The sequence below is a fragment of the Papaver somniferum genome, chromosome 7, assembly GCF_003573695.1.
Source record: "Papaver somniferum cultivar HN1 chromosome 7, ASM357369v1, whole genome shotgun sequence".
Taxonomy (NCBI): Eukaryota; Viridiplantae; Streptophyta; class Magnoliopsida; order Ranunculales; family Papaveraceae; genus Papaver; species Papaver somniferum.
In genome coordinates, this window is record NC_039364.1 from 143,860,210 (window position 1) to 143,881,897 (window position 21,688).

Below are 21,688 nucleotides of genomic sequence, written 5' to 3' on the forward strand. Positions count from 1 at the left end.
GAACACGATTATGGGGTTTATCCGATGACCTGGATTTATCTCTAGCGAACCATTTACTTCTCTTCAAAAGAAGATCCCTAAACTGTCTTGTGATCAACGATACTGACTTGTCAAGATCTTCATCTGAAACTAATATTCTAAACTCTCATTTCAACCATTGAAACATTCTTAGAGGACGTTATATAGTTGTTGTTCACAAGCTATTTTTCGTCAAAGCGATTTTCAAATAATTGAAACTAATATGACTTTCGTCACTAATAAAGATGAAATTGGCCAAAGCGAAAGCTTACCAACACACATTTAGAGATATAGATAAGTGAGATAAACTCGACTCGAAATAGAAAATGTGTATAATCAAAGTCTATATAGCAATACGACTTTTGTCTCAAGATAGGAGATAGAGTAGATAGACTTTTGAGTGATAGATAAGTTCAAGTCTCCATATACCTTTTAGTCGACGAAGTTCCACCAGTTCCTTGAGTAGTTCTTCGTCTTTGTATGATGATCTCCATGGAGTCTTGAGCTTAATTATACTTTCTATCCCAGTCCGAAAATTAGCTATAAGCAGACTAGAAATCAAGACTTATAGTTTTGATCACTAACATTGACAAACATGCTTGAGATAGCAACGCATGCGAGTTCGACCGAGCAGTGCTCTAAAAAAATCTCTTGTGATCAACCACGCAAAAAACGAAGTCTGTTACAGTGGATTATCACAAGATGTCTTTAGATCCAAAAATGGTTCTAAAGATCCCGTTAATGCTTTGATCTAGTTTGAATGAATCTTATATCAGAAGAGAATATTCTCAATAATAAACAAATTAGGTGCAATCAAAGTTTCAACAACCCTTAGTCAATCAAATCAAAATCGAAAACTACTATAACAATACAATTATCTAGTTTCCCACCAACGGTACTTGTAGAGCTTTTTGATCCCACAAAATTATTTAAACGAGCGGTTGTAAGAGATTTCATCTAATTAGGATACTTTCCTCTCCAGATAGACGGCTCCACCAGAAACATCAAGAATGAAGTTTCTCTGGTTCTTAGGATAGTTTGTAAGAAATGCAAACTCAAGTATTTATACACCAAGGTTGTTTGGACAACAAGGAAATTCCAAAACTGAAAATATTCTCAAGATATTATCATTAAAGTACCTATTTTCGGTTTTCCTATTTCCAATTAAATGCCAAACCATACTTTCCTAAAACTCTCATAGAAAACTTCTATGATTAGTCTAGCATATTAAGTAATAATATTTTTCATAGGATATGCTTTAATTGCTGGTAATTAAAACATATATGATAAAAATCATAATTAAATGCTTTTTCAGTTTTTCGTACATGGGATCACCTTGAGTATCAAGGAATATCTTTGAACCATAAATGATAAGAGTTATGTACATGTTCAAATAATGTCGATATATGAAACTTTATTAGAAAAACCTAATTCCAAGCTTCACACAAAACATATAGAGATATGTGAATTTTGGAAACTCGGTTTTGCTTCTTGGGATCGGTTGTACCCTCACAATGTAAGTTGTGATCGGTTATACCATATTTCCCAAACCAGGTTGTAACCGGTTACACCTTGGTTCCCAGAGGTAGCTTGTGATAGATTACAACTAACTTCCTAATTCATCTTGTGACCGGTTATATCTTGGATCCCAAAGTAACTTGTGATCGGTTACAACTTGCAATCAAATACAGCTTTTGATCGATTACACCTTGATTTCCAGCATAGCTCATGACCGATTACAACTAGTTATATTATATAGGCTATGACCAGTTATACCATAAATCTCAACAAGTTAATATAGGTTCTACCTTGTCATCTTATATTGGTAATTCAAAAGATATTCAATAAAGAACCTGACCAATCACGATGTCCTTTCGATTATGAAACAAGTTCATATATGTACTTCCTTTAAAAAAAAATTATAATACATTGTTTCCTAGGGGAAATCAGTCTTATATAATGTACACATAATCAAATAAATATATACAATAGATTATGTCGATGTCGTCTTTACGAAGTTCAAAAGATAGGCGTTATACTTCGTAACTCAATAGATTCCTTCTATTGTGTATCCCGATTGATGCAGCCTCAGATGCTTCAATTTTCTAATCTAGTATTGAATGAAAGGTTACACCTATAAGTTCTTTCTGTATTAGAGGTAAATCCTGCTCCATCAGTACCAACCAATAGGCGGCATCAGGGAAGAAGCACTATACCTAGGAATCAACAAAAAAAAATTATAAATTATTCTTTTCCTTATTGGGATCCGAACTAATAAGAATGGTTGGTACAACAAACATCCATCTCGTTTGTACTTTGGATACCTATATAACCATCAAAGACTGTTGAAGTGAATAATTCCTGGAAATAGGGGGCGTTGAGGACAAAGAAACTGTTGGAGTCACCTTGACTCTTTCCGTATGAAAGCAATACTTTAACCGCTGAGTCAAGTAGGTCCTTACTATAACAAGTAAGATATTACAACATTGCTCGGTTGAACCCACCAAGCATTGGTATGCCAAGTTTGGTTGTCATATTTTAGTGAACCAAAACTCATTTAAAGAGTCGCTTGATTATATGCTAGAGTCAACTTCCTATAGGTTAGCTAGAAAGTTACTAGGATATGAGACTTACAAGTATTACGTGAAGACTTGAAGAATGTGAAGAAGTAAAGAGCTACAACGACGACGTCATCCTTCCTCTTGAGGTTAGTAATATTTGACTTGAACTGTTTCATTCCTAATGTATCTTTCAAGTCGTGCATATTGAAAACTTAACTGCGAAGCTGTGAATGATTATACTCTAGTTAGACATAGTATTAAGGAATTACAATACGAAGTATAACGTCTATATTTTGAACTTCGTATATAAGACATCTACATAATCGTATAAATGTTATTGTGATAATGTATGGGTATGGGTGAAGATTTCGTTCTAGGAAACAATGTTTTACATTAATTTAAAGGAAGTACAATTCATAAACTTGTTTTGTGAATCGAAAGGGAAATCTCTGGGCTTATTGGTATCATTATTCATTGCAAATCTTTGGATTACCAATATGTGTGTTTAGTATAACCGTTCATAACTTGTTTATGTATCTTGGTAAAACTATTCACAATGCCTGACTTTTGTATTGGTATGACTTTTATTAGTGAAACCGATCTTAAGTAATCACATGAGATGGTATGATCGATATTTTTTAATTGGTATGACCAACTCTAGACATTGGGTAACCGATCCTAGTAAGAGGTTCAACCGATCACAAGTATGTAGAATCGATCCTTGTAAGAGGTACAACAAGTCTTAGTAATTGGTAATCAATCATATGACTTGTGCAATCGATCACAAGTAAATACCATAATAATGTGGTAACCGATCCTAGTACCACATTATTATGGTAACCGATCCTAATACCATAATAATGTGGTAACCGATCCTAATACCATAATATTGTGGTAACCGATCCTAATACCATAATAATGTGGTAACCGATGCTAGTACCACATTAATCGATCTTAGTAATTGGTAATCGATCCTAGTCAACCAATTTTTGGAAATCTAGTGTGACCGATCCTAGTACCCACATGGAGGTAGAAACGAAGCTTTGTGTTTTGGTAAAACCGTGAAACCCATTAATGGTGATTTGATAGGATAATCAATCACATAGTTCTTGGAAGTCAGATGAACCAATTCTAAACTTGTTTGGAAGTGTGGAAAATTGGTTCCAATATTGTAAATATGAAAAAGGATTTACAAAGTAAAAATGTCGACATACTTTGAACATGTGCAGTAATTCTTATCTTTTATTGTTCAAATATATTCCTTAATAACTAAAGGAGAATACCGGGTCGAAATAAATTGAGAATCTTTTAATTAAGGTTTTTAGTTTTATACTTCCATCAATTAAATGCATATCTTTAGAAAATAAAAATTGGTAATGTGCATTTACTAATTGGAGATTTTCTACTGAGATTTCGGTCAATATTTGGACAGTTCATTTCCAGGAATTATGAAAACCGATTTAGGCTTTATTGCATATCTTTGAGAATATTCGGTTTTGGAAATTCCTTGATGTCCAAACTTCCTTGGTCTATAAATATTGAAGTTTGCATTTCGATCAAACTAATCCTCAGAGCCAGCAAAACTACCTAGTTGTGTTGTTACTGGTGGAGACGTCTATTCGGAGAGGAAAGTACCCTAATTAGGCGAAATCTCTTACGACCGTTGTTTTAAAGACTTCTTTGGGATTGAGAAGCTCTACGAGTACCATTGGTGGGAAACTAGATAATTGCAGTTTATTATTAGTTTTTGATTGATTTGATTGACTAATGGTTGTTGAACTTTGATTGCACCTAGTTTGTTTATGCTTGATAATCTTCTCTTCTGATATAAGATTCACTCAAACTAGATCGAAGTATCGACGGGGATCTTTAGAACTGTTTGTAGATATAAAGACGTCTTGTGGTAATCCATCGTTAACAGACTCCGTTTTGTGTGTGATTTATCAAAAGAGATTCAAGTTGTTTGTGCGCAGGTGTTTATTGAATATCTAAGAAGATTTGAAGACAAAGAAGATTTCTTATTTGAGTTCATAATCTTTGGTGTGCACAAAACTTGATCGGTTGGGGATCCAAATATAATCGGTTTATCTTTTGATAGATTGGATTGATTATTTGTGTAGATCGGAATCAATATATTGTCTTTGTGACTAAGAGTATTGATTGCAAATTCTAGACCCAACTACTTTGGTAGTTATATTTGTAGATAGATCAAAGAACCCGACAAAGGAATTTATTGGGACAAACGGAAGAGCCTTTTGTCAAACTCATATCACGTTGTTTGAAAAGAGTTGTTACAGAACATATTTGTGTTCCTTTACTGTTTGGGATACGAACCAAAGGAATTATTCCAAGTGCGTGACTTATTACAAGTTGTAGGCGTAGGGATACTGAGAGAACTAGGTGAACTATAGGTTTAGTTGCTTGGTCTCAACTATACGAAGTTGGTTTAGATTTTGTATAACGAATTGATTCTGAGAGTATTCAATTCTGGACAAGGTCCTGGGGTTTTTCTGCATTTGCGGTTTCCTCGTTAACAAAATCTTGTTGTGTTATTTACTTTTATTTTCCGCAATTATAATTGTGTTTATTATAATTTAAAGTAAATTACACAAACATTAATTCCTAATTACTTGATAGCCACCCTATAGTGTTTGTTTAAGTCCGAACCTATTATCAAGTAATCATACTTCGTTGTTGTATTGTCTCGATCTTGTATCCATAGTCAATCACACAAGTTATCTTGTTTTCGTATTGTCTCGATCTCATATCCATAGACGATCACACGAAGTGTGAACCGATTCGTTGTATTGTCTCGACTCAATCCATAGACAATCACTTTAGGAGAAAGGACTTATAGGTGGAAAACTTTTAGATTGAGGTATATTTGGGTACCCTCGTATTTTCATAAGCGAGTCACCAACCTTGTGAGACAAGTCAAAGAAAAGAGACCTATGAGAGCCACAGAGCGCTAATAAAAAGAAAGCGTTCTCACATTTTATTTTTTTGAGTTGTCTCTAACCCCCTTGCTTTGTCTTGTTTAGAGTCCATTTTTTATTCCTCGCCTTGATCGAACCTATTTTTGAGTCAACAGAAAATGGTGTTTTCTTATTGAAACTTTGATCATAATTTCATGACCAAGTCTAACCACTAGAGCATTAAATATATATATATATATATATATATATATATATATATATATATATACATCTTCGCATGTTATGTTTTCAATATAATCCGACTTGAAAAATACTTTAGGAATGAAAACAAGATCAAGTCAATATTACTAACCTCAATAGTAAGGATGATGTCGTCGTTGTAGTCGTTACTTCTTCACATTCTTCGGGTATTCAAAGTAATACTTGTACATCTCAACAGGACTAGACTTTCTAGTCTAACCTAAACGAAGTTGACCCTAGTATTTAATCAAGCGACTTTATATGAGTGTTGATACTAAAATATGACAACCAAATTTTACATATCAACGCTTAGTGGGTATAACCGAGCTATGCTCTAACAATCTCCCCCTTTGTCAACTTTAGTGACAAAACTCTTATTACATATGGAGCTAAACGAATTACAAAATAACTCATTCTTTATAAGCTTGTTTCCAAGTTTCAACATCACAATAACCTGCATATATTCAATAATTAAATGGAAATGTTGACATTTGAATAGCAAAAGCTTTTACTCCCCCCAAAGGCAAGCTTGGTAAATATTCAATCGGAACATCTCTGTTATTCCTCTTTTGTAGTAAGAAATACTACACACCATTGTGATATGTTTCTCCCTCTTAGTCAATGCTTTACTCTTTCGTTAGATTTAACGTTTAAGCACAATTGTCCTTTCCTAGTGATTAAAATCACAAATCACTTGTTTACTTCATATAATTCTCCCCCTTTTTGTCACAAAAATGACAAAGGTTTGAGAAAATAGAGGAAAAACCGAAAGGATCTTACAAATCTATAAGACTTGTACAACTTATAAGAGTTAAGCACGAAGGTTTCACATACCACTTTAGATAACCAATATTAAAACCGAAACTACAAAAGTAATTTAGTTGAAATATGTTATCAAGGAAACAATTTCCCAAAGCAATTCTCTTTATAGTCCGATAAGTCGACTAAGATACTTAATTCTTTTGTCGAAACGATTGCGTATATACAATCGCTTGTTTCGACATGACCAAAATAGAGATCAGAATCAACTCTATTTCTCTCACCAGACTATAATTATTTAATAAAATAACTAAGAGCTTTCCCTTTAGACAAGACAAACACCAGGTTAGTTAACTAGTTTTTCTTTTCATGGAATTCGATTAGACTGGAATAACCGAATCCTCCAATTGATAAGTCTAACTAAGATCAGAATTAAATTGGTTTCTCTTATCCGAAATCATATGGACTAAAAAATGATCCAGTAACTTTTGTTAAGCCAAAAAAAATAGATATAAACCAAAAGAAATTAACTTGTCATTGTTTTTCTCAACCGGAAGCAATTGAAATAATCATTGTAGCACTGCCATTGCACCGAATTTCGTTAAGCAAAAACACTTGATACCAAAGAATAAAGAAGATACCAAATCATAAGTCAAATAAATTGACACATTTTTAATCGGAAATAATTGAATCATAAAATCAATCCACACAGCATAATGGAACATATCAATTGTACCGAAATTTTGTTAAGCAAAAGCAAAATATATGCAATATAAATAAGTTTTCCTTAAACAAGAAAAACGATTAACTAAATAAAAATCGTTACCTCAATTTACGCAGCCATTTCTCTCTATAAAGATATATTGCTTAAGCACCAGTTCAAATAAGAACTCTCCCCCAGTGTGTTGTCATTCTCTCGCAAGACAACAACAAAAGCAACCTTTACCAGAGAAAGTTTGAATGAGTTTTAACTAATGCGTGCCAATAGCAAAAGTTTAAACCTGAAACACATATGTTATGTTAAACACAACTTATGTGAACATAAATCAACATATTGTGACTTTTCACATATGAGTTTCATCGGAACACCTTATGATCCTTTGACAAAGCCTACCAACATTGGCTAGAACTTAATCCCGCTAAATTAAAAAGTAACACAAACCATAAGGGTTACACAATATGAGATCGAATATTTAGGTTAATAGAAACCTAAACTAAACATCTCATAAATCGGAAAGCACATAACAAAAATACATGTATTCACATACAGGCTATGCAATCGGAACTATCAAATAATGAAACAAAATTACGAAATAATAATTTTATTCATTCATAATAAATATTGATAGTTTTGTTCAAAATAGACCTTATAAGAAATATCGAAATAAATCAACATATTGATGTCTATTTTTATAAATAGGAACCTAATCTTATTTTTCTTCCATGAGCAACTTAATCCTTCATATCAGTACAAGAGGAATGTAGGTTATTATTCTCAATCTTGATCTTGTATTTCTTCAAGAAGATAACCTTGTTGCTTGACCAGAAGTTCTTGCAGTTAGGGATGCACATGGGTCGGGCGGGTTGGGTTTTAGCTAATACCAGCTACCAACCCAACTATAACGGGTTTTTATTTTCATAACCAACCCCGCACCCACAAACATCGGGCGGGTTTTTGACCCGCCCGCTACGGGTCCGTCGGTTCGGGTTTAAACCCGGTTCAGATTGTAGTTCACTATTTTCTGCAAGTTTTTCACCTGTAGTGTTTATATCTTTGCCTGCTTTATATTCAACGATCATTTACACACGTTTTAAAGTTTAAACATACTTCTGACTTAAGTTCTTAATTACTAAAAAAATCAAATCATAAACATAAGTCTTCATTGTTAAGCTTAAACAAGTACTAGTGTACATAGTACACTAGTACTTCCAATAAAAACAAGTTTAAACAGTACTACTAATTCAAATTTAAGATTAAAGATTAAACAATAAAAACTTGCAGACCAACAGTAAGTGTCTCATGTCTCTTCTACCATCTTTAAGTCTCTCCTCTAGCAATTATTTTTATCAATGGTGCATATTTAGCGGGTTTTTTCGGGCGGGTTCGGTCCGATTTTAGCTAATACCAACCCAACTATAGCGGGTTTTTATTTTCATAACCAACCCCGCACCCACAACGGGCGGGTTCGGGTAAGTAGGGCGGGTCTTGTTCAGCTCTACTTGCAGTTGAGAGGTTTTGGTGAAGGACTCTGCAATAACATTTAATTATGTCTTGGATTGAACAAAGAATTGTGTGAATATTTCAATACACTAATCTTTCTTCTGTATATTTTCTCTTTCCTTCTTGCTAAGCCAATCTCTCTTTTTGATCTTTTTCTTCAGTTTCTTAGCATCAAGATATGTTGCAGACTTATTCTTAAAGAATTCTTTTAGATCTAGCACCTTTGCAAGAGAAGACATCGGATCCTGACTCATGGTTCGGACAAGGAATGACCAGAGAATAAGGAGAATCCTTTATAAATCTTGAAAGATATTTTTCATACTACCGAAAATATAGTATTCCTATGAATAAAAATATTTTTAAATATTTTCAATTACTAGATTTTATAGCCATAATCTACACATAAGTGCCTTAATTTTTCCTCCTCACACACAAAGGGAACACAAGATGAGGATGCAATCTAATACCGATTTGCTGGTATTAATATGAGATTTTCTCTCATCATGGATTTTAGAAAAAACAAAGTGTTCTTGATCTAGTGAAGTATGATTCAAATAGATTCTCTTGTTACCTAGATATATCGAAGTTTCCGGAGATTGGTTGGAATTACATACCCACGTCTTAGCTATCCTTGTTTCTGAGACAATTTTGCACTTTGTCTTATTTTTGCTTGTACCATTAGATGATTTTTCAACATCGGAAGACATGCCTAGTTTAAAATAGTTAAATCACTAATGGAATAAGAGGGGATTAAATTAACAACTAGTGTACCTCTTCCTCAGAGTTGTATGAATCAGAGGTCTCATCTAGAGTTACAGCTAATGCCTTACTTCTAGTGTATTTCCTTAGATTAGGACAGTCTTTAGCCAAATGACCAAAACTTTTGCACTTGAAGCAGTGAGGCTGATATTCATCATCTTCTTCTTGATCTTTTTCTGTTCTTGATTGGAACACGATCATTAGGGTGAGAAGTACGATGATTATCTTTCACAAATCTCTTATTCCTTTTCTTTTAGAGATCTTGAAACTGTCTTTGAATTAGTGATAATGTTAGTTCAACATCATCATCATAATCTTTTGCAATCAATTCATCAGAATCACCTATCATTTACTTTCCTCCACACGAGCTTTTGGAAAAATTTCAGCTTTAAAAGCAATTCCTTTAGCTTGAATAGATTGTGATTCATGACCAAAGATATTTAACTTTCCAACAAGTGTGCTTCGAGAGAGAGAGAGAGAGTTTAAAGATCATTTTCTTCCATGATGTTTCTTATATTTGTATCTAGATGGCAACGATATGAGAATTTTACGCAATATATCATTTTCAGAAATAGTCTTTCCAAGAGAGAAATAAGCATTAACTATCTCAGAGAGTTTAACATGGAACTCTTCAAAAGTATCGTTATCATCCATTCGAAGGTTTTCCCGATCAGAAGTGAGGGTTTGAAGTCTAGCTTCCTTTTCAAATGAATTACCTTCGAATACGATCTGAAGATTATCCCAAGATTCCTTTGAATTTTTGCATGTACATGATGTTGTAGGTCACAGCTTACAGCATGTATAATAGCATTCAAACCATCTGAATTATGCTTTGCAAATACCTTTTCTTTACCTGTATAATCTACTAAGTGTTTGAACTCAGTTTCCGAACCTTCAATTTTTGGGTGATTATATCCTTCAACGATTAATAGCCAAGTATTAAAATCGCGTGATTTTAAAAAAGATCTCATACCATACTTCCACCAAAAATAGTTTGTTCCCTCAAATCTTGGCGGTACGTTAACATAAATCGATTCATGAGAACTCAAATTCATTTCTTATAGGTTGGATCACACCAAACACAAATTATTAGATCTTTTCGTGTTTGCCTGTTGTGATACCATTTGAAAAGACGAGGGTACCCAAATACACCATAATCTTTTATTTACCAACCTATAAGTCCTTTGCCAAATGTGATCGTCTATGGATACGATATCGAGGCAATACAACAACAAGATCACTTGTGTGATTGACTATGGATTCAATATCGAGACGATACGACAACGAAGTGATCATTTGATAATAGATTCGGTAATAACCAAAACTTTATAGGATCAATATCAAGTGCTACGGATTAATGTACAAGTGCAATTTACTTTAAATTATATAAACCAAATATAATTGCGGAATAGTAAAGTAAATGGCACATCAAGATTTTGTTAATGAGGAAACCTCAAATGAAGAAAAACCACGGGACCTTGTCCAGTTTTGAATACTCTCAGAATTAAGCTGGTATAAAAAATATAATACCAACTTCGTATAGTTGAGACCAAGAAGACTACCTCTAGCTACTTAGTTTCCTCAGTATCCATGCGCCTTCGACTTCTAGAGTCACGCACGTGAATAACAAACCTTTTGGATCGTATTCCAAACAGCAAAGGAACAATATGTTTGGTAACCACTCTAATCAATCTTGCTAGAAAATATTAATGAGTCGTTGACAGGCTCTTCTGTAATCTAATAAACTCCTTTGTCTGGTTAGATCAATCTATCATTTGATTACCGAAAAAATCAAATTATAGATTTGCAATCAATCAATATAAATCTCAAAGGTGATGTCGATCTCATGCAACTAATCAATCAAATCTATCAAATATAAACCGATTCTATTTGGATCCCAGCCGATCAAGGTTTGTGTATACAATTCACAAAATATGAAAACTAATAAGAAAAAAACTTCGTCGTCTTCAAATCTTCGTTTATCTTCAATAACCCGCACAACACCACTTAAAATCTCTTGTGATCAATCACACACAGAATGAAGTCTGTTAACAATGGATTATTACAAGATGTCTTTAGATCCGAAAATGGTTCTAAAGATATCGTCAATACTTTGATATGGTCCGAGTGAATCTTATATCAGAAGAGAGGATTCTCATGAATAAACAAACTAGGTGCAATTAAAATTTCAACAACCGTTTGTCAATCAAATCAATAATCGAAAACTACAATAAAAATGCAATTATCTAGCTAGTTTTCCACCAACGGTACTCGTAGAGCTTCTTGATCCCCACATAAGTTTTTAAATGAGTGGTCGTAAGAAATTTCACATGATTAAGATACTTCCTCTCCAGAAAGATGGATCCACCAGAAACAATAAGAATGAAGTTTTTCTGGCTCTTAAGATAGTTTGCAAGAAATACAAACTCAAGTATTTATATACCAAGGTTGTTTGGACAACAAGGAAATTCCAAAACCGAAAACATTCTCAGGATATTATCATTAAACTACCTATTTTCGGTTTTCCTATTTCCACTTAAAATCCAAACCATATTTTCTGAAAACTCTCGTATAAAACTTCTATTATTAGTCTAACACATTAACTAATAATATTTTCCAGAGAATATGTTTTAGTTGCCATGGTAATTAAAACACATATGATGAAAATCGTAATTAAATGGTTTTTACTTTTCCGGACATGGGATCAACTTGAGTATCAAGGAATATCTTTGAACAATTAATGATAAGAGTTATGTACATGCAATAATGTCGACATCTAGAAATTTCTTAGCAAACCCTAATTCCAAGCTTCACATAAAACACACAGAGATATGTGAATTTTGGAAACTCGGTTTTGCTTTTTTGGATCAGTTGTACCAACCTCATAATATAAGTTGTGATCGGTTATACCATGTTTCTCAAACCAGGTTGTAACCGGTTATACCTTGCTTCCCAGAGGTAGCTTGTGATCGGTTACACCTTACTTCCTGAGTTAGCTTGTGATCGGTTACACTTTTCTTCCCAAAGGTAGCTTGTGATCGATTACAACTAACTTCTCAATTCATCTTGTGACCGATTATACATTGGATCCCAAAGTAACTTGTGACCGGTTACAACTTGCATTCCAATATAGCCTGTGAACGGTTACACCTTGATTTCCAATGTAGCTCATGACCGATCACAACTAGCTATATTATATAGGGTATGACCACTTCAATTTAGCTAGTTGTGATTGGTCATGAGCTACATTGGAAAGTAGCTATATTATTCAACTTGTTCTTTGTTGAATATCTTCCAAAGTTGTGTTTCTTCTTATCGTCATCGTATTTAGTTGGGTAAGCATCCACGAGTAACGTGTAAAAGATATACTAAAATGGTATGCGGCAACTAACGATTTTGGGCGTCGATCTCAATCAAACACTGATATCCTATTTTAACCAGGAATTATAACATTGCTAACTTTAAAACAGTAAATATTCGATGTTTTGTATCATGTTCTGTAATATTGAGGAGCTTGAAACACGTCCTAAGATATTACAAAGAATTTAAAACACCTCGTAATTTTTAAGAGGTAATCCAAACACCGCTCAAATTGTACAAGTTTATCGAAAAAGCGTTCTAAAGACCATGATCACTATTAGAAAATAGTTCCCGAAGGCCTGAATTCGATCTACTAGCTGGACCACCTAGCGTAACATACCTACTATATGACCAAATTCAACCCATTTATATATAAGAAGCTCATCCATCAGCTAAAGAAAATAGCTGAATACCAGCAATTCATGACTCTCTAATCTACGACGGATGACTGGCTTGCCTCCCATAGAGATGTTACTTTCGGTATAAATCTTTCTAAATAGTATAAAAGCGAAGTCCAACTAAATTAATATATTGCGATTCCCAAACCTAAAGAGAAATGATTCCTTTACTTTTATTCTCACGCCATCTCATACTTTGGACCTAATTTTTGTGAATAAAAACTAAATGTTAGCGGACTTGAAGTTAATATTCGTGGCATATGTTCCTCTTACAAAACTATATGTTCTTAGGAGAAATAGCGTATTATGAGACGTATAACACTAACATTTACTACTTTCGAAATGACCTGTTGAAAATCAACAAACTTTTAACCATTGAAATTAAGATTGGAAGATTATGAGGTTTACTATTTTAGAAGCGTTCATTTTCGGTAGGTATATAAGCTTTGTAAGATGAACATATCCTTCAAATCTGTGATGGTGCGGCTCGTGGGAATCCGGGCGTAGCTGGAGCAGGTGTTGTTGCACGTGATTATGAGGCTAATATTGTTGGCGTAATGAGTGTTGGTTTGGGTATAACTTCTAATTACCTAGCTAAGTTTTTTGGAATTATAATGGGGTTGGAATGGGCGATTCAATGGGGGTACTTGAAAATCTATATTCGTTCTGATTCTTTGAGTGCAATCATGGCTTTTACTTCTTCTACTCTTTCGTGGTTTGTTAGGCAATGTCGGAGTGAAGTTCCTTTTAATTATGAGGCTATTCATTTTGATCACACTTATATGGAGGCTAACTTTGCAGCTGGAAGATGGAAAAAAGAGGTTGTGATTTTCCAATGAGGAGGGAATACATTGTTGGAAGACTAGATTTTTTAAATTCTGTTCTATACCCAAATGTATCTTATTTTCGTTTCAAATGAGTGGTAAGTTTTTGGGATTTTAATGACCTTTTTTCTTGATGCTTATTTTACTTTATAATTAAGTTATTTATTAATACAATTTGGATTTACCAAAAAAACACATATCCTTAAAATATTAGCTTTAAATTTCATACCATTTTGTTTTAATTTAGTACAAAAATGGTGTTCAAACAATGATTAAAGTGTCATCCGAATATATCTGGTACATTTAACTATACCTTAGCCAATGATTAACCGATTCAACCCCAATATTTAGCATTTTAACTCTCCTGCTGTGACGCTCTAACACTACTGCTAAAATGGGAGGGTGAATCATGACCTATGAAGAAAAAATTAGGTAGTTAACTTCAGTAGATTCTTCAAGTGGTTCAGTACCCTGTACTTTCACCCCCTGGTAGAGTACCACCAACTGGTCAACCACCGCGCGCAGAAGTGGTGTCCCAATAAAAACTACTTCGGACAGCAACTGATTTTAAGGCGTTGACGTTGGATCAAATCTGCTCCACTTCCCATAATCTTTTACCAGAAATCGTACGGATGAGAAACCAGTATTTCAATCTAAGTGCTGTACTGTACCTGCGTATTTTAGGAATATTATACGCATCAACATCCTATCTTACGCATGATAGAATGCTCCCTAAAAGAACCCAAACACAGCCAGTTATGATTCCGTTTTCTTTCCCTCTCAATCTCGGTCTTATCAAGTCAACTGGGCAAAACCCTGAATTAACAGATTCCTCAGCGGCAATCACAGGTTTTGTTCATCATTTATCGTTTCTTGATTTCTGTTCAATTTGGTTTCTAATTCAATCTAGGGTTACGATTGCATGAAACAAATTTAATGTACCAATATAGTAAACTAGGGTTTCATATTCTTGGAAACAGTTGAATATGTGTTACTATGTAGGAAGGAATTTAATTGGGTCTAAAGATTGAATTTTTGTAGATTTTGATTTTTTGTAGTTTTGTAAAATGAGTGGTGTAGAAATACCCAATTGGTTGAAAAAATTGCCATTGGCACCAGAATTCTACCCCACTGATACTGAATTTGCAGACCCAATTGCTTATATATCAAAAATTGAGAAAGAAGCAAGTGCTTTTGGGATTTGCAAAGTCATTCCTCCTTTGCCTAAACCCTCAAAAAAGTATACTTATTCAAATTTGAATAAGTCACTTTCTAAGTTTCCGGATTTGGGTAGTGACTTTAATTCTGCATTGGCGAGTTCATGTTCTGGGTCTAGTTCTGGGGATAAAAATGGGGATGTTAAGCCTGTGTTTACAACTAGACATCAAGAATTGGGTTGTAGTTCAAAAAGAAGTAAAGGTTCTGTGAGGCAATCAGCTATTCATAAGCAGGTTTGGCAAAGTGGGGAGGTGTATACGTTGGAACAGTTTGAAACTAAGTCGAAGGTTTTTGCCAAGAATCAACTGGGGACGGTCAAGGATGTGATTCCACTTACCGTGGAGACACTATTTTGGAAGGCATCTTGTGAAAAACCAATATATGTGGAATATGCGAATGATGTTCCTGGGTCTGGATTCGGGGAACCCGATTTTCCAAATAGGTATTTTCATAAACAGCGGAGTAAGAGAAAATTTAGTCGGAACCATCGAAGAAACTTTGGTTGCGAGAAACGAGAAATTGATACGGAAAGGAATTCCAACATTGGTAAAGATAGCGCAAGCTATATGAAGATTGATTCTGACCCGTCATCTGAAGCATGTAAGCATTCTCCTAGTTCAGTATCTATGTTGTCAGACGAATGCCAAAGGCTTAGCAAAAGTAGAAGTTCAGATGCTGTCAGCGATAGAGAAGGTTCTGCAGGTTGGAAGCTCTCAAACTGTCCTTGGAATTTACAAGTTATTGCTCGCTCCCCTGGATCACTTACGCGTTTTATGCTGGAGGATATTCCTGGTGTTACGTCTCCTATGATTTATATTGGCATGTTATACAGTTGGTTTGCTTGGCATGTGGAGGATCACGAGCTTCACAGCTTGAACTATTTACATACTGGATCTCCAAAGACTTGGTACGCAGTCCCAGGGGATCGTGCGGATGCTTTCGAGGAAACTGTTTGCTCCCAAGGTTATGGAGGAAATATTGACCGGTTAGGTAAGCAACTTAATGATGCAGCTTTTGAAAATTTTGGGGTTAGTTAGTTCCAGAGCAGTTCATGTGGACATGCTTGTTTCTATTTGACATTATTTGCCACTCAGGTCAATTTTCTTTTCTTATCAGCTGCTCTTACTCTTTTGGGTGAGAAGACAAATTTGTTATCACCTGAGGTAGTTGTTGCATCAGGGCTTCCTTGTTGCAGGTAAGTCCTGACTTCCCTAATCCAAATTTATATTATTATAATCTCAGATGTCACCTCTATAATCCAATCTAACAGGAGAATTTTTTTAGGTACTACTTGTTCTTTTTATAAACTTGGGAAATTAGGCTCTTATCCTTTGAAGTGACACTAATCACTATTTTTACTATGTTCTAGGTTGGTACAGTATCCCGGTGAATTTGTTGTGACTTTTCCAAGGGCTTACCATGTAGGATTCAGCCATGGTAATTGCTCTATAGATGTATATGTCTTATCAAATTACGTCTTATCATTATTTGCTCAAGTTTGTAAACATTAGTTTCGTATGCTTCATAGGATTTCTGGAACATGATCTCCTTTTTGGCATCTTATAACCTTCGCCTATTTGTAAACAGGATTTAACTGTGGGGAAGCAGCCAACTTTGGAACTCCACAATGGCTTAAGGTAGCGAAAGAAGCAGCAGTGCGCAGGGCAGCTATGGATTTACTTCCCATGCTCTCTCATCAGCAGCTACTATACATGCTGACAATGTCTTTCATATCAAGGTCAGCTTCTTTCTTCTATTTAGTTTACTGCTACATACTTATAGAGTTTTGCTTTTCTTGTGGTGTCCAGACTTATTTGAGGTGGGCACCTAATCCTATTTTTTTCTCCAGTTTGAATCTGCTGGATTTATTTGAATGCCAGAGTTCCCAGCGCCCTACTACTACCGGGTGCGCGGAGTTCTCGTTTGAGAGATCGCCAGAAGGAAGAGAGAGAGCTGCTAGTAAAGAAAGCCTTCATAGATGATATGGTGAGTGAAAGCAATCTTTTGCTGGCCTTTCTGGGGAAAGAATCAACCTCCTATGTTGTGACTTGGGACTCTGAGTTACTTCCATCAACAATTAAAGACTCTGGGTCATCTCCTTCACCATCCACATTCAGCGAATCTTGCTTAATGGTTGACGGGGAGCGAGATTTGGATACCCATAACCTTGTGGATGAAAACATTGTTGGTAGTTGCGACAGCCCAGTTGGGCGGACAGAGTTGTCAATGGAAACAGGGGAGGGCTTGTATGAAAATGACAATGAGTTGCCTTGTGGTTTGCATGTAGATCCAGGAGCATTAGCATGTGTGGCTTGTGGGATCCTTGGGTTTCCATTTATGTCCATCGTGCAGCCTTCTCATTGTGCATCAGAGAAGCTCCTCTGTCTAGCAGATTCTCAAATGGTCCAGGAAGGACAGGAACTCTTAAGATCTGTGAAGCTTCCTTTCCCTATCGATTTGAATCACAGTATCTATAACCCCTCAGGTGTGAAGGCTTGTGAACTTCACCTTCTCTAATGTCATTTCGTTATATTAGGCACTTCTCATCATAAATATGTATGCTATATATGGATGATACTAACTTCCAATATGTAGGAGAATTGTTTTGTCTGAATACTCTAAAAATTGATAAGAAATATTTTACAGATACCCAAGGTGAAGAAAATCAGAAGGAGCTAGTGTCTTTAAAGCACAATGATCATATTCTGATGGATATAGCGGATCATGGGAGGAATTTCAGATCAGTGGACATTGATCAAGATACCAAAGGTCCTCCTATGCATCCGAGAGACAATCTTGACAAACAGTGGAGCAGAGTTAGTGGATTTCTAAGACCACGGATCTTTTGCTTGGAGCATGGCCTAGAAATTGAAGAGCTGTTGCAGTCCAAAGGTGGTGCGGATGTGCTTATTATTTGCCATTCAGGTCAGGGAGTCTATTGACAAAACTTCTGAGTTTCGTCTTTTGCACTTCTCCAAATGTTTTTGTTTCACATTGGCATGGATGCCTGATCTTGTACGGTTTTTACTATTTGTATTGCTTCTTCTGGTTTATCTATCTAACCATGACTGATTGGATTCTTCCACCTTTTTTTTTATCAATTTGTAGCTTATCAGAAAATAAAAGCACATGCTTCGGCTGTTGCTGAAGAAATTGGTGTTTCTTTCAACTGTAAAGAGGTTCCCTTGCAATCTGCATCCCAAGAAGATCTGAAGTTGATTAATATTGCAATCGACAGTGAAGAGCATGAAGAAGGCGGGGAAGACTGGACATCTAGAATGGGTATCAACCTGCAGTACCGTGTGAAGCTCAAAAAGTTGTATCCATCAAAGCAAGACAATTATGCATTGGTCTTGCGAGGACTACCCCCAGACAAGAGTCCCAATTTGGATATGTCTAGTCTCAAGTGGAACTCGAAAAAAATTCGCACTCCTGTTATGACAACTGGCTTGATCCACTATAAATCATGTGGGGACATACAAATCAAGGAAGTGAAGCAAGTGGAAATATCAGTGAGAAACAAGGTAATCATAGATAGTGGCCCTATCCGAAGCAAGTCAGGTAAGAACCTACAAGTTAAGGAAGATATTTCATTCCATATATCAGAAACAGACAAGGTTACTGTAGCAACTAGCCCCAACCTATCTGAGTTATGTGCAAACAAGCATTTCAAAGAAGATAAGGCAATGATATCATCAGAAAGATTCAGTGTTAGCGGAGAAACTAGTGTCGGTCAATGTGACTCTTGTGACAATTCCCTAACCAAGGAAGAAAAGCCAGTGGAAATATTAGAAACTGGCAGCAACATCCAGGCAAAGAATTCTAGAGAATATAAGTTGGGTGACAACACCCAAATCGAGGAAGATCAGTCGGTGGAAGAATCAGAAAGAAGCAAGGCTTTCCGAGAAAATACCATCATACTATACTCCAGAAGAGCCCGCAACCAAAAAATGGGTTTTGCATCTCAACCAAATAGTTGGGCTAATGTCCGCCCAAGGTCTAAAACTGACACACCAAAAGAATCTTCTGCAGCAAATGAAACCCTTGATAATAAACGAATCCAATCTGATGGTAACCTTGGTGATACAGGAAACAGTACTGTCTATGGTATGGAGTTGGTTAAGTTTCCTGTGATGGAGAACTGTAAGTTAAAGAGTAGAGACTTCACCACTACAGAAATTAGTGACATAAGTGAGGCGTCTGATCCTTCAAAATTCACAGGCTCTCTGATCGTTGAAGATGTTTCTATCCAGTTAAGTGGTGCCCAATTAGATGTGGCCTCTATAACGGAAGATAATAGATGTGTGTGCAAGGCTCCTGGTGATTCAAGATCTTCAGATATACAAGGCACAGCTATCCTGACAAATAAGAGCATCGAAACACCTTCGAAAAATAGAAACTTGGAGGAAACTGACTTCGAGGACAAGGATTTTAACTGTACAGTCATGGATCTTTCTGAAATCCAGCAGGAAGCGAAGACTGTAGCCATTGAGTCTAATCTGCCCATGGTTATGGATATTCCTGAAACGCAGCATGAAGGCAAGACTTCTGCTGACAAGTCTGTGGTTTGCAATGATGCTTGTTCCACAGTCGAACAAAAGGGTCCCGAGTGTGCAGCAACAAAAAATTCTGAGATGCAGCTAGAAGCAGAAACCTCTTCTCCTGAGCCCATGGTTCGCCATCAGGCTAAGACAATGACAAAGGAAAAGGGTTCGGAGGATGTGATCATGGATAGTTTAGCAGTGCAACACGAGGACAAGATAAATGAGTCTAATCAGCCTAGCTCACTGGTCATGCTTAATCCTGAACATTGTCACGAAGATAAAGTTTTGACCAAGGAGTCCGCTACTCGTAATCAGGCTAACCCATTTCGTCAGCCCAAAATTTCAGTGTCGGTGAATGGAAGTTCTGAAGTGCTACAAGACATCCAAGATGTGGACGAAGCAGGTGTTGGTTGCAGTACAAGGGAGGATATGGATTCCGAAAACACGCATCCAAAAGCTGCAGATACTGAACCTGCTAAGAGAGAAGGAAATAAAAGGAGTAGAGAACTTGATCAAATTACAAAAGATCAAATCAGCTTTGATGGTTTTATTAGGGGACCATGTGAAGGGCTGAGACCAAGGAGTAGTAGAACAACTGCCGTCTATCAGACGAACAGTGACATTAGTGTACCAGAGGAGGTGGTGCTGAAAAAGTCAAGAACGCAAGTAGATAATGTGATAACCCACAGTGGAAAGAATGAGGTTGTAAAAGAGGCTTTTGCATGTAACATCGAAAGGTGTCGAATGAGGTTTATGACGAAAACCCAACTTGTTGTGCACAAGCAGAACCAATGTACACACAAGGGGTGTGGTAAGCGATTCAGCTCCCACAAGAATGTGATTCTTCATCAACGCGTTCACGCTGAGGAGAGACCGCTGAAATGTTCATGGGAAGGTTGCAGTATGTCGTTCAAATGGGCGTGGGCTAGAACAGAACACTTGCGGCTGCATACAGGTGAACGGCCTTATGAGTGCAAGGTTTCAGGGTGTGGTCTGACATTCAGATTCGTGTCAGATTATAGCCGGCATAGACGGAAAACTGGGCATTATGTCAACAGTCCTCCGTAATGCTGGATTCTAGATTTGCGGGAAACAGGATAGAATGAGGGCATGTGCTGCTAATCTGTTGGATGTGTTGAAAGATATGCTATCTCGATGAGCAGCAGAACAACCCGAAAACTAGAGTGTAATATGGTGGAAGCTTGTTGTACCTGATGGGGCTTAAACAGCCAAGGGGTTGGGTTGAATATCTCTGGCAGCTTTCCACATCTTTTCAGAAATGTTGTCCACTAGATGAAAGGTGAGGAGCTGTTTTGTCATATCTTCTAGTCTCCTGTAAACAATCTAGGGCGTTTCATCTGTACACTGTAATCTAGTAGTGTAATTCTTAGTATTCTTTATTTTAGGTTGAATGTTGTGTAGGCCGTCTGCTGGGTACTTTGTGAAATTGCTCCTTTTTTTCTTTTTTCTTTTTGGCTGTTGATGGGGCACAAGTGGTTTATTCAAAAGGAATGCTACTAATTGACCTCTAATAATAAGATCGATCAAAGAAAGAAATTCACAATCCTTTAGTGATTACCAACCTCAGAAAAGAAGTTTCCATTAACCCCACCTCCGGTCAATGTCAATTACTAATCTCAGAAAAGAAGGTTCCATTAACCAGACCTCGGCTTATCCAAGGTCACTCACTCCAGTCCCTGAGGTGAATTAGAAAGTAGGACCAGCACTTGTGCGCGCTTTCAAGAACTCGGAGGAAAAGAAAGACGGATTTTATCGCCCTTAACTATGGTGGATGCTGTCAAATGGCACATTCTGCGTCCATAAGCCAATCGATGACGGGCCCGCATAAT

At 36.2% G+C, this 21,688-nt stretch overlaps 1 protein-coding gene across 1 annotated transcript; it reads left to right on the plus strand.

Moving 5' to 3' along the window:
• Nucleotides 1–14,588: 14,588 nt before the first annotated feature.
• LOC113298636 (probable lysine-specific demethylase ELF6) lies at nt 14,589–21,307 on the plus strand. The gene is made up of 7 exons (XM_026547431.1): nt 14,589–16,284; nt 16,411–16,489; nt 16,664–16,731; nt 16,882–17,032; nt 17,175–17,779; nt 17,941–18,219; nt 18,403–21,307. Exons 1-7 carry the CDS (start codon nt 15,144–15,146, stop codon nt 20,904–20,906), a joined length of 4,827 nt encoding a protein of 1,608 aa, XP_026403216.1. The 5' UTR covers nt 14,589–15,143; the 3' UTR covers nt 20,907–21,307.
• The last annotated feature ends 381 nt before the right edge of the window (nt 21,308–21,688 follow it).

Bases quoted from the DNA above. Each gene is read 5' to 3' on its own strand.
- LOC113298636 (XM_026547431.1), top strand. From the start codon at position 15,144: ATGAGTGGTGTAGAAATACCCAATTGGTTGAAAAAATTGCCATTGGCA. The intron at 16,285-16,410 runs GTAAGCAACTTA...TTTTCTTATCAG, and splicing joins AGGAAATATTGACCGGTTAG to CTGCTCTTACTCTTTTGGGT. The intron at 16,490-16,663 runs GTAAGTCCTGAC...ACTATGTTCTAG, and splicing joins TCAGGGCTTCCTTGTTGCAG to GTTGGTACAGTATCCCGGTG.